Source organism: Petaurus breviceps, unplaced genomic scaffold (genome assembly GCF_028583685.1).
Source record: "Petaurus breviceps papuanus isolate PSGF00001 unplaced genomic scaffold, PetGlider_PUasm1.0 188, whole genome shotgun sequence".
Taxonomy (NCBI): Eukaryota; Metazoa; Chordata; class Mammalia; order Diprotodontia; family Petauridae; genus Petaurus; species Petaurus breviceps.
Genome location: NW_027185804.1, coordinates 25375971 through 25389824, shown reverse-complemented (window position 1 = coordinate 25389824; position 13854 = coordinate 25375971). Strand labels below are relative to the sequence as shown.

The 13854-nt window shown below is 42.4% G+C and overlaps 1 protein-coding gene across 2 annotated transcripts in view; it reads right to left on the bottom strand.

The window, feature by feature from the left end:
- The window catches only part of TRIM44 (tripartite motif containing 44), a 232828-nt gene that overhangs the window by 204257 nt on the left and 14717 nt on the right, over positions 1–13854 (bottom strand). For both annotated transcript variants that reach the window (XM_069091434.1, XM_069091433.1), the window contains exon 2: positions 1892–1969. In XM_069091434.1, coding sequence (XP_068947535.1) covers positions 1892–1969 — 78 coding nt within the window. The remainder of the gene's footprint in view (positions 1–1891; positions 1970–13854) is intronic.

Here is a 13854-nt window from a genome sequence, read left to right as displayed (position 1 = left end):
AGATAGATAGATAGATAGATAGATAGATAGATAGATAGATAGATAGATAGATATGATGGATGGATGATATGAGAAGACTTGCAGGCTCATCACCAAAACTGTCTCCCTCATCACTCTCTGGGTCATGTGGACAAAAGTATTTGTGGAAGCAGCCAGCTCCTTATAAACAGAAAAAGGAAGGTACCCTCCCCACCCCCACCCCCACTCCCATGTCCTTTGTTTACTATGCTCTCTCTCCCCACAAATCATACTTTATATATTCATTTATTTATCCAAATGCTGTGGAGTCTCAGTAAGAGATAAGCTCCTCATAGTCAGGGGCTACTTTTTTTTTTCACTTTGTATGTCCATCATGATATCGATCAATGCATTTATTAAGGACCTACTATGTGCCAGGCACTATGCCAGATGGAGGAGATAACAGTCCCTGCCCTTGATGAGCTTAGATTCAGTTAAAAATGTAAAAACCTTAATAAAGACTTGTTGGATCAGAACGAATTGAGTCAAATTGAATTGAATCTGATCATTTGGCAGCTAAATTCTTGGTTCTTAACTGAAATCCTCCCCCCCCCCCACTCCCAATCTAGGTTCCTTTTTCTATATACTTCTGAGATAGCAGCTCCCCAGCACAGCCAGTTGGCACCAACACCTGCCACGGCCCTATTAAATGTATGGGTTGGAAAAGCAGCCTGTTCTGCTCCCTGGTCTACCCCCACCCTGGTATGCTGTCTCCCAGAATATCAAACCTCCAGTCCCCAACATCTTGCAGAAAAAAAGCCCAGAAGCTTAATGTGGCCCCCCTCACCAGACTCTGGGTCATGGGGACAAAAGCATTCTTGGAGGCAGCTGGGTCCTTGTAAATAGAGAAAGCTTCTCCCGGTGGGCACCAACTGGCTGAGTCTGGATTCCTGGCTAGCCTGAGACATTAGGCTGATTCATGTCTCTAATGTGTGTGTGTGTGTGTGTGTGTGTGTGTGATATCTCTAATTTAATCTCCAATTTAATTTACCATATAATAGATATACAATATATTATTTATATATACAAACACATGTATATTTTGTATGTTATATATACAGATAAATGTGCAATACTCATGTTTCCATATATCTGTTTTTATATTTGTATTATTACATATATGATGTCTTTAACAGCCATTAGATTCACCAATTCATCACATTCATACGTATTTATGCATGTATGCAATATATACACGAATACATATGTATTTTTATACATGCACACATAACTATATAGTCATATATGCACATACATGTGTGTATGTACACACATATAAATACAGGTGTTTGTAATATTAGCATGTGCATGCATATATTACATTTATACGTATATACTTGTATCTTCAACAACCATTCAATTCAGGAAAACATACATATACATTTGTGTCTATATGTACATACATTTGCACATGCATTCAAACACACATATGTTTATATATGCATACCCATGTGAACATTCATGTTTATATGTATATCCATGTATTTTGTGCGTTGCAAATAAACACATGTATGAGTACACCATCCTCATGTATATATCTGTGGGTTTGGATTTTTTTTGCTGAATTGAACTGCCATTGAAGACATCAGCATCAAAGGCACAGCAGAAGGGGATTAAAAATACTCCTGTCTATAGTTTAGGGACAACAATGACTGATTGTGTGTTGGAAGTCATAAATGGAAAATGGGGAGAAAATAAATGACTATCTGTAGGCACATTAGAGGCCCTGCTCTGGTTCTGACAGACAGGCTTAATTAGATCTTAATGCAACGTTCAGATGGATGTCATTAGCAATAGCCCGTACTTGGCTCCAGAAGAATGGAAAGCTCCCCAGTGTTCCAGTCCCCAATCGATCCCCCCAAATAATACTCACTCTGGGGTCCCCGCACTTGAATTTTAGCCTCTCCACCATCTCCAGCATGGCCACCTTCAGATCCACTGGCTCTCTGTTCTAGAAGAGAAAAGAAGGCGGGAGGGGTTACTTGGCTGCTCGGTCGAGCAAGTGTCAACAGCATTTGAGGGGACAGCAAGGAAAGAGGAGACCGTTCCTCTTCTTCTCAGATAGCTGGGAGCCCCGAGAAGCCAGGGCTGGCAGCTTTGCCCTCCCCCCCCCTTTTCCCCCAGCAGAGACATTGCCCAGTGACCTGGGATATCTGCTGGAATGAAAGTGAATGCACTTGGACAGGCAGGTTCCTGGGCTGAAGAGTGGAGGCCCAGGCAGGCCTGAGGCAGGAATGGGGGAGGGGGCAGGAGGGCTGCTGCTCTGACCTGCTCATCGTAAATCATAACTCTCAAGCATGATGCACCATTCTTATGCCAAGAGTATCTCTGAGAAGATGTGACTTAGGGGCGGGATGGTTGGGGGTGGTGGGGACCAGGAGGTGGGTCAGAGAGGAGTCTCAAAGGGTCAGAGATTTAGAGTGAAGGGAACCCTCCTGCCCAGATCATCTGGTCACCACCCCCACTTTTATACAGATGAGGCCCTATGAGGTGAAAGTTACAAAATATTAAGCAGCAGAGACAGGATTTGAACCCAGATCCTCTGACCACAGAACCGCTTGGTTTACCCCATTCAGATGTGAAAACTGAGGTCCTACAGGTCATTTGGTGGCAAAGTCATGGCTAACATGTCTCCTGACTAGCACTTTCTGGGGTGTTTGTAAGTCATTCCTTCCCCCTCTCCAGCCTAGGGAGAAGCCCCTCCAGACTCAAGCAGGCTGCTTCTCAGACCCCAGATGCATGATCTGTTGCCAAATCCTTTCCCAAAACCCTTCTAGCACACTCCTTTCCCCATTCCACCCCACCCTCACTCTTCTGTGTTGTCACCCCAAATCATGCTCTGAGAAAACCCTCCACTGTCCTCTATCTGAAAAGGGTGACTGTTGCTATGGCTTCTGACCTCAGGGTTCTGCTGAAATTTCTCTTTCCCAAGGCCACACGTATCTATTAAACTGCAAAATCCAATGGATGCTCTTTTCTCAGTCTTCATCTTCCTTGACCTTTCTGAAGCATCTGAAACTCCATCTTTCTGGCCCTTTCCTCCCCGCCTATCTGCCGGTTCCTTCTCAGCTTCCTTTGCTTGTTTGTTCACCTTTGTTCTCCTGTCCCCTGAGGATTTACCTTACTTGTCTTCTCTTCCCTTTAAAATAGTGCCCCTCGATGATTCCCTTCACTCCTGAGGCTTTGGTGATCATCGAGATAGACACCCACTAGGTGTGTGACTCTAGGGAAGTCACTTAACTGTTCTGTGCCTCGGTTTCCCTATCTGTAAAACTGGGAAAATGATAGCACCTCCTTCACAACGTTGTTATTTGGACCAAATGAGATCCCACAGGTATGATGCAGTATATTAGGTATCACACAGTATTTTGCAAACCTTAAAGCCCTAATACAAATTATTGTCATCATTCTCACCATCATCATTATTACAGATCACTCAGATTTATATTTCTAGTCCTAATCTCTTTCCTAAACTCCAATCCCTCATTCCAGTTTCCTGCTATCTAGCTATACCTGGAGATCCCACCAGTGTTTAAAAACTACTTGTGAAAAATAAAAATAATAATGACTTTCATCTATCCCACCAACATTAAAAACTTACTTGTATGAAATTTAAAAAAAATAATGACTCCCATTTATAAAGCTCTTTAAGGCTGGAGAACCACTTTACACACATTACCCCTAGCTAGCGTATCCAGATAGATTCAGGTTTCCTTCGAGGCAGTGTAGCTTAATGAACAAAGAGCCATTCCCAGAACCAAGAAGACCTGGGCTCAAATCCCCCCTCTGACACATGCCGGCTTGTGACCTTGGGCAAGTCACATAACTTGTCAGTGCTCTCCAAAACTCTCTGAGACAACCTTCGTTGGTGGAAGGAATTTCCTAGATCACTGAAATCATACCTCCCATCTCTATCTATGACATGTATGAAAACAGAGCTTGTCACCTTCTCTTCCTACTGTTTCTGTTGATGGCATCACCATCCTTCCAATTGCCCAGATTTAAGTGGTCTATGTCTTTTTCCCCTCCCCTCTCCCCCTTTCAATCACCTTTCAGGTCTCACAGGCTCTACCTCCACATTTCTAGAATTGCTCCCATTTCCATCCATCCCACTCATCCACCATCCCAGCTCTGTTTTCATCACCCCTCACCTGTACCCTTTGCCATAACCTTCTAAGTGGTCCCTCAGCTCCTCTAATGTCCTTCATGGAGCTTTCAAAATCAAGTTCTTAAAGGCTAGGACTCACCACGTCACCCCCTCCCAAAAACAAACAAACAAACAAACCCTTCCGTGGCTCTCTAGGACAGTAAACTTGAAAGTGCTGAGTTACTAAGCCATCTCTAAATACAGCTCTGCATCTGAACACATATTTGAAATCTTTGATTAAATAGTTACCTTGATTGCTGAATTAGAAATCTGTGCAACCTCTCTATGTCCAAATAGAAGCAGCAACTCTGTTACGCAAAAGGCCAAATGATGTTCCCCACCAAATAGATCAATTGCCTCTTAAGCCTGCTGGGGCATATTTAGGACCAATAATGGGTTTAAAGACCATCTCAACCCCAGGGTCATAAAAAGGAGCCCACTGGGACCTTGCATCACATTTTCATCCTTCCTATATAACAAAAAGTGTTTATAGGAAGACACTGGTTTGCCAGTTTAATGGAGAACCTAAATGTTTTTATCTTCTTGAGAAAGTGTATCTAACATCCTTTTTCTGCAGAGGTGGTGGACTATCGGTGTGGGACATTGTATACACAATCAGACTCCATAGATGTTTTGTTGCTTTTTAAAAAAAACTGCTTCTTGGTCAAGATGGCAGAGTAGAAACAGAACTTCCTTGGGGCTCTGGCTTCCACCTCCCCAAATTCATGTGAAAGGTTACTCTGAACAAACTTGGGGCTACAGGACCCACAGACTAACACAGAGAAGCTAACCTCCCGCTGAGGACAGCCTGGCTACCTGAAAGCCATGATTAAAAAAAGAACCTAGAAATCATCCTTCAAGAAATTCTCAAGGAAAATTGCCCTGATGTTTTAGAACCAGAGGGCAAAATAGAGGTTGAAAGAATCCACCTATCACCTCCTGAAAAAGATACCAAAAAGAAAACTCCTAGGAATATTATAGCCAGGTTCTGGAATTCCCAGATCAAGGAGAAAATATTACAAGCAGCCAGGAAGAAACAATTTTAATATTGTGGATACACAAACAGGATAACACAGGATCTGGCAGCTTCTACACTGAATGATCTAAGGGCCTGGAATATGATATTCTGGAGGTCAAAGGAGCTGGGATTAAAACCAAGAATCACCTACCCAGCAAAACTGAGTATCATGCTTCAGGGGAAAATATGGTCATTCAGAGGAATAGAGAATTTCAAGCATTCTTGATGAAAAAACAGAGCTGAATAGAAAATTTGACATTCAGATACAAGAAGTAAGAGAAGCATGAGAAGGTAAACAGGGAAAAGAAATCATAAGGAGCTTATCAAAGTTGACTATTTACATTCCTACATGGAAAAATGATAATTGCAACTGATGAAACTTTTCTCAGTGTGAGAATAGTTGAAGGGAATAGAATATACATATAATTTGGAGGGTATATGGGTGTATGAATACATATGTGAATGTGTGTACATATGTATACAGGTATATATAGATAGAGGGAACAGGACCTTCCTTTAATAGGAAGGGATGATACTTAAAAGGTGAAATTAAGAGGTGAGAGAAGAATATAATGAGAGGAGATGGAGAGAGACAGAATGGGGTAAACTATCTCATATAGAAGAGGCAAGGGAAAATGGTTACAATGGAAGGGAAGAACAGGAAGGCAAAAAGGAATGGGTCAACCTTGTTCTCTTTGAATTTGGCTTAGGGAGGGAATGACATACACACTAAATAGGGTATCTCACCCTGCAGGAGAGTAGAGGGAAAGGGGATGAGAGGGGAGATGATGGAAGGGAGGGCAGGCTTGGGGTGGGGGGATGTTGGAAGCACCTATGGTTTTTTTTTTTGCTTTTTTGGAGGGCAATTGGGGTTAAGTAACTTGCCCGAGGTTACACGGCTAGGTTGTGTGTGTGTGCGTGTGTGTGTTAAGTGTCTGAGGCTGGATCCCAAACCCAGGTCCTCCTGACTCTGGGGCTGGTGCTTTACTCACTGAGCCACCTAGACACCCCAAAATTCTAAGGGTTACAGATTTTTTCTTGCTTTTTGGAGGGCAATTGGGCTTAAGTGACTTGCCCAAGGTCACACAGCTAGCTTTTGTGTTAAGTGTCAGGCCGGATTTGAACTTAGGTCCTCCTGACTCCAGGCCGGTGCTCTATTCACTGCACCACCTAGCCGTCTGGAAGCATCCGCTTTTCAAAAGGGACAGGATCAAAGTAGAGAATAGAACAAGTGGGAGATGGGATAGGAGGGAGGGAAATATAGTCAGTCTTTTACAATATATCTACTATGGAAATGTTTTGCATAGCTACACCTGTACAACCCATATTGAATTATCTTCCCAGTAAGGGTGGGTGACAAGGGAGGAAGGGAATGAATGTGGAATTCAAAGTTTTAAAATCAAATGTTTAAATATGTATATATATACTATTATTAATATAATTTTACATGTAACTTGGAAATAAGATAGACAGGCACTGTGGCGTAGAGATCCACCATGCCCTTCGGGAAAGTCGGAGGGGGTATGGGAGAAGATATAGGATAGAGCAGATTGGAGGAGGGGATATCCAGTGGGACTGCTATTTTGGGGTGGTGGGTAAGGGAAAAACAGGGAGAAAAAGTGTAACTCAAAATCTTGCGGAAGTGAATGTAAACTAGAAGTGAATAAAGCATCTTATTAAAAAAAGGAAAAAAAACACAAAAAAAACCCCAAAATAAAAGTGTTTCTCTCTCTCCTCCCTCTCTACTTCTGTCTGTCTGTCTGTCTGTCTGTCTGTCTGTCTGTCTCTCTCTCTCTCCCTCTTCATTCCTTCCCCCCCCCCTTTTTTTGGGGGGGGGGAGGTCAAATAACAAAGGAAGATAGACTCAGAGCCAGGGTGTGCTAGGTTCAAGTCCTTTGTGACCCTGGGCAAACCACTTAACTCTTTGTGCTCTAGGCAACTAACTCTCTTCTTTGCTATACATCTTCCTAATCGGTGAAATCTGTCATTGGAGGGATGGATAAATTTAGAAATAAAAGTGATGCATAAAACAAAAGATTGATCTCTCTCCACATGTGGGTGTGTGTCTCACCCTCTCTGGGGCTCCAGTTTCTTTGTCTATAAAATGAAGTCCTTACACTAAATGATATCTGAGATCCTTATGCCTATTAATCTTGGAATACTACAACAAGGTCACCTCTTCAACATGCTGCCTTTTGATCCTGGTACATAGTAGACACATAATAAGTGTCTGTGCAGAGTGGGTGACATATAGTAGGCACCTAATAAATGCTTATTAACAGTGGCAGACACATAGTAGGTACTCAGTAAATGCTTATGGTCAGTGCTAGCAAATAGTAGGCACTTAATGAATGCTTGTGGACAGCAACTGGCACATAGTGGGCACTTAAAATGCTTATGGACAGTAGCTGGCACAGAGTGGGCACTTAAATGCTTATGGAGGTTGGCACACAGTAGGCACTTAACAAATGCTTATGGAATTTGGCACACAGTTGTCACTTAATAAATGCTTATGGACAGTGGCTGACACATACTAAGCCTATTAAGGCCCATAGTAGGTACTTAATAAATACATACTGATTGACTGACTGCCCCAATTGTTATTACTTCCACCTTAAAAATGACCTTTTCCATTCTGGTACATGTACATGACACGAATGTAAGCACCTTGAGGGCAGCATTGTTTGATTTCATGAAAGGATCATAGCCCTCAGGAGCCATCTAGTCCAACCCTCTCATTTAACAGTTGAGTAAATAGAGGCCCAACGAGGTTAAGGAGCTTGGCTAACATCACACAAGTAAGGAAAATCAGAAGCCAAGAGCCATAAGTCGGTGCCCTTTTCACTGTACTCCCATGACTTCTGTCTCTAATGCTTGGTGCCAGGCACAGAATAGGCACATAATAAATGATAGTTGGTGAGTAAGATGTAGTCTAAGAAATATGGGCAACAAGCATTTATTAAGTGCTTACTGTATTCCAGTCACAGTGCTAAGTGCTAGGGATACCTAAGCTCACATTGTGTTAAATTGTATTTCATCCAATTTTATATAAATATTTATTATAATAATTATCTATCTCCTATCCTGTGCCAATTGGCTGGGAGACAGAAAGTGGATGGATTGTAATGCCAGCCTTAGATAAGCCAGTGCCTCATTTGGAGCTGGATTGGAAGGTCCCTGGCACGATCCTAAACCTGGAGACAATGAAGAAAGGGTTAAGCCGCTAGACCCAGGGTCCGGATTCCCTGACAGGAGCAGACAATGAGCTTGGCTGATGATGTCACCCCTCTAGCCCTCCTTCCATTGGCTGAGCTGCCAGGTCTCTCGTCCCTAGAAAGCTCTCTCCACTCCCCCCCCCCAACATTCCAGCTGCGAGGGCATGGCTTCAGCCCCACAGCAAAAGGCCACTCTATTATCATCATTATCATCATTATTCCCAGCCCCCACCCACCCTCCTTGCTCTGGAGCGAGGCTGTGCCAGGCTATACATTGCAAGCTCCAGAGAAGAGAATGGAAATCAGAGGGAGTGCCAGTAAGGGGGAGGGGGTTTCCCCTGCCAAATGCTTCTCCTGATGAGAGATAAGGGGACCCTTAGACTCTTCGGCTCCTCCCGGGAAACTGGCATGCATTCACACACACACACACACACACACACATGCAAAGAATCAGCATCCATCACACCCAGGGAAATACACTCCCAGGATAAAGTAGAACAGAGTTTGGATTTCTCAAAAAATAAGGAACCAGGGCTTCCATCCATCAATCATGGAATATTAGTAACATAAATTTAGTTTGATTCCCTTTTGGTTTTATATCAATTACATCTTCTGACTTGTCTTTCCCCTCCACTGCCTCCTGCAGAACTCTCCCTCCTAATAACAAATAATAAGAGGATGAAAAGGAAGGTTAAAAAAATCCTACAAAATTAACCAACGTATCAGAAAAGTCGGTTGTTATAAGCCGCGTTCTGCCCCCCCTTGGAGGGGTAGGAGGGGGAGATGTTTTCTCACATCTTTTCTTTAGGGTCAAGTTTAGTTGGTATAATTTTGCAGCATCATGTTGTTGTGGTTGTTTTATCTACTTAAAATGCAACAAGCACTTATTAAATACCCACGGTGTGTAAGACATTGTGATAGTTGCTGGGGATACTGAGGCACAAATGAAACAGCTTTTGCCCCCAAGGAGCTGGCAGTAAGGTTTGTAAAATTCACTGTGTACAGTCATGGCTTTGCTTGATCCTCACAACTCCAGGAGGTCGGTGCTCTCATTATTCCCATTTTACAAAGAAGGAAACTGAGGCACAGACAAAGTGACTTGCCCAGAGTCACACAGTTAGTAGATGTCTGAGGTGGGATTTGAACTCAGGTCTTCCTGAGTTCCACATCTGATGTATCTTCTGCCTTTTAATGAATCTTTTTTAACATTTTCAAGCCAGAGGTCTAATCCCTAGCAAACACCTGGAAACCAAATGGGTGCTCATCAATTGAAGAATGGCTAAAAGATAACTCCACAGAGTAGTATTATTGTTACACAGTAAGAAATGAGGGATTCAGAGAAACCTGGGAAGATTCATAGGGACTTATGCAGAATAAAATGAGCAGAACCAAGAGAGTAAACATTGAAAACATGAGTGAAAGAAAGCCTAAATCTCAGGCACTCGGCTAATAATGAAACAGACCTTCTTGTTTGTGAGAGAAGTGGGAGGCCACCAGGACAGAGTGCTGCAGACCTAGTCAGATGTAATAAAAGCTTAATTCTTTTCTTTTTTTAAGTAAAGATTAAATCTAAAAGGGGAGGGTTTTTAATTTCCTTTTCTTCTTCAAGAAATGGGATGCTTTTTAAAGAGCAGCAGGTGATATATATATATATATATATATATATATATATATATTTAATCATGGATTCCAGTGTAGTACTAGGGTTTATAACCAGAAGCTCAACTAATTAGGAGAGTAGACCCCGGCAGGGGTGGGGAACCTGGAGCTTTGAGGCCCTTTAGGTCCTCAAGTGCATCCCTTTGACTGAATCCAAACTCCATAGAACAAATCCCCTTAATAAAAGATTCCCCACCCCTGACCAAGGGATTTCTTTGAGTGAGAGAAGGTCAAATCACTCTAGTATACATAGTATAAGAAAGAATTGAGTACCACAAGAGATGCCCAGACTCTTTCTACAGATCAAAACTCAGTCCTTTTGGGAAGTGGGAGAGGGATGGTGGATAAAAAACAGGACCTGAAGCTGAGAAAGCCTGGGATCAAGTCCTCCCTCTGACCCACATTGATTGCATGGTCCTAGACAAGCATTTCTCAGTGCTTCAGGCCACCCTCTAGGATTACAAGTTGAAAAAGAGGTGCTGACCGTACTGGTATAGACAGTTTGTCACAGGTCCATCCCACATAGAATTCATGCAGTAGTAGAATGAGTATTAGCCTTCAGGTCAGAGGACATGGGGGCTTCAGGACATGGCCCTGCTGCATGAAGTTGGGGTCTGAGTTCCTTCACTTTTAAAATGGGATAATATTTCAGATCCTCATCTCACAGGATTTTTGAGATCAACATGCTTTTCAAACCTTAAAATGCTGTAGAAATAGGTTGGTACCATCTCTCCTTCTTGCTACTTGACCAGCCCACCTGTGCTTCTTATTCTTTTAAAAAAACGAATTAATTTTTAACATTCATTTTTAAAAATTGTATTCTAAATTATCTCACTCTTGCTCCTTCCCCATCCCTTGAGAAGTCAAGCAATATATCAATTAAACATGTGAAATCATGCAAAACATATTTCCATGTTAGGCATGTTGCAAAAGAATAAAAATAAAAAAGCAAGAAACAAAGAACATGAAAAGATTATGCTTCAATATGCAATCAGAGTTCATCAGATCTCTCTCTGGCCCCACCTCCATTTCTGACTCTATCACATGCTGGAAGAATTTTGATGTTCCTTTTTGTGTTCCAGTCACTATACCAACTGTGAACTTCCCCATTGCCCTTTGGGCCATCTGCCATTTTGATTCTATGGAGATACTGGTTTTCTTTGGATCAGAGCATCATTGGCCTAGAGCTGGGATGGACTTCAGAGGCTACTGAATCCAATCCTCTTATTTTACAGTTGAAGAAACTGAGACTCAAAGAGAAACTTATTTAGTGTCATAAATCTAGAGCTGGAAGGAACCTCAGAAACTGTCTCATCCAACCCCGAATTTTACAGATAAGGAAACTGAGTCCCATAGTTGAGTTCCATAAAGAACACACAGAAGAAAGATGTGGTGCCCATACCATAGCTTGGTTCCTGAAGGTGGCATAACAACTCTGCTGGTGCTTGGGACAAATACAATGAATTAGTCAAGAAGCATCGACGTGGGGAGCATTCCAAGAGCTTGGACAGATTTTGTTTATTCTTCTTGTCCTCCCCCATGGAATGTGGTGTAAAGAGGGGCTCATGTTGAATTGACAGACATCCCTCTGTGTGTGACTCAGCCCAAAAGCTGTGGGTGCTCCCCTAAACAACACTCCTTCCTATGATTCATTGGTAGGGTAGTCCATGATCTTCAGAGGGCTATGGGATCTGTCTCACTGGAGTGACAATTAGACCAAAAGTCCTTCTAAAGACAGAGGCTGTAAAGGGCTCTTCTGCTCTTTCTCCAGGGATTGATACAGTGCATGGCATAGAGTGTATGCTCAATAGATCTATAACGAATTGAATCTTCATTAAGCAATATAATGAGCTAGGCAGGATAGATTCCATTACCCCCATTTTATAGAAGAGGAAACCCAAGTCTTGGAAAAATACGCCCACTTGTGTATGGTAATACAACTAGCCAGTGGCCAAATGATACCCTCTGGTGAAGTTGGACCCTTTCTCCTGGAGGAAACTCTAGGTAAAACTGACATTAAAGATCTGGACAAAAAAAAAACCAGTAGTAGGTTTTCACCATGCTAGGCCATATGGAATCAGCCTCTAGCTCTGGACAGGGCTTCTCTGTCCCCTTCTACCCACCATCCAGGGCATATGCTAATTATCAGCATCTTTATCCATATTATATCAATTCATATTTATCAATATATCTTATAGTTGGAATAGCTCTCTCCTCCCCTTCCCTCCCCTCTGACCTCGATAAAAATAAAAGATAATAAAGGAAATCAAAGGTCAATGAAAAAACAAGTGAGGATTTTTTCCCCCATCCAAGTTTATAACCCCCTCTGAAATTCATCCATGGACCCTTTTGGAGGTCTCTAGTTTAAAAACTGCTACCCTAAATAAGAGGACTTGTTGAGTTGCTGTATCTGAAAATCCATCGCCTAAAGGACAATGCTGAAGTTGATCTATATATCTTAAGACGTAGTGATCAAAATATTTGGTATATATTTTTTTTATGAGGAGGAAGACTGTACTGAGTAGGGTGAAGCTATTTGTATAGTGTGTTTCTGCCTGAAACATGTTTACAAAATACCTGCAGGCAGCTGTTTAAAAGTCATGAAGACCTAGTGGAGAAACCAAAATAAGAAAGATGTTTTCTTTCAGCTCAGGTGAGTGCTGGAAAGCAGGAAGCATCCCAAACAGAAAACGACAAAAAAACACTGCCCTTTTTCCATAGCCACCGATAGTAGCCAAGGATCAGAAAATCGGCTTTTCACACAAACGGAGTCAGATTCTCCCAGCCTGGTCATAAGCAACACAGACCTAGAGTGAGAAGGGACCTTCAGAGGTCATCTATTGCAATCTCCTCATTTTAGAAAAGAAGAAACTGACTCCCAGAGGGGTGGGAATGACTTGCCTAGAGTCACACAGGGAGAAAGTATCAGACCTGGGATTAAAACTCAGCTCCTCTGACTCCAAGTTCTTTCTAACACATCACCCTGCCTTGGCTATCCATTGGAGATGGTGGCTTGCCTTAACTGTATATGTGTGGCAAAGGCCCCTAGGACCTCTAGCATCCTTATCAAGAAGAGGCCTGACCTTTCCTTTCATACAATAACATTAAACTGGTAAATTCAAGTTAAATCAATAATTAATCACCTACTATGCATGAGGAACAATGCTAATCCACGGTGGTACAAAGAAAAGCAAGAATAGTCCCTGATCCCAAGAAGCTCAGATTCTAAAGGGGGAGACCACATGCGAAGTACCATGTACAGACTAGATAGTGTGGTAGTCATCTCATAGGGGAAGGCACCAGGCAATGGGGAAGATGGGGAGAGGCCTCCTTGAGTAGGTAAGATTGGACTGAGTTTTTAAGGAAGCTAAGGGAAATCTAGGCAGAAATGGGGGGGGGGGTAAGAGCATCCCAAATACGGGATATACAAAAGGAAAGGTGACGTGTGGTATTCAAGGAACTGAAAATAGGCCTTCCCGGTCATAGGAGCATAAATTTGGAGCTAAAAAAGGCTTTTGAAGGACGTCTTATTTATACTTGGGAAAACTGAGACCCAGAGAGGAAGTGACTTTCCCAATAGCACGCAGCGGCCCAAAAATTTCCAACAAAATCCTCATTTTACAGATTAGGAGACTGAGACATGGAGAGATTAATCCATTTTATCAAAGGTCATACTCTATAGCTTGTAGAAGAGCCAGACTAGCTCCTAAATCTGCAAGACTCCCTTCTAATCTGGCAGCTCTCACCACTGGGCTGCCTGACATCTGCCAAAAATGCAAAACCCTACTAGCTTTACA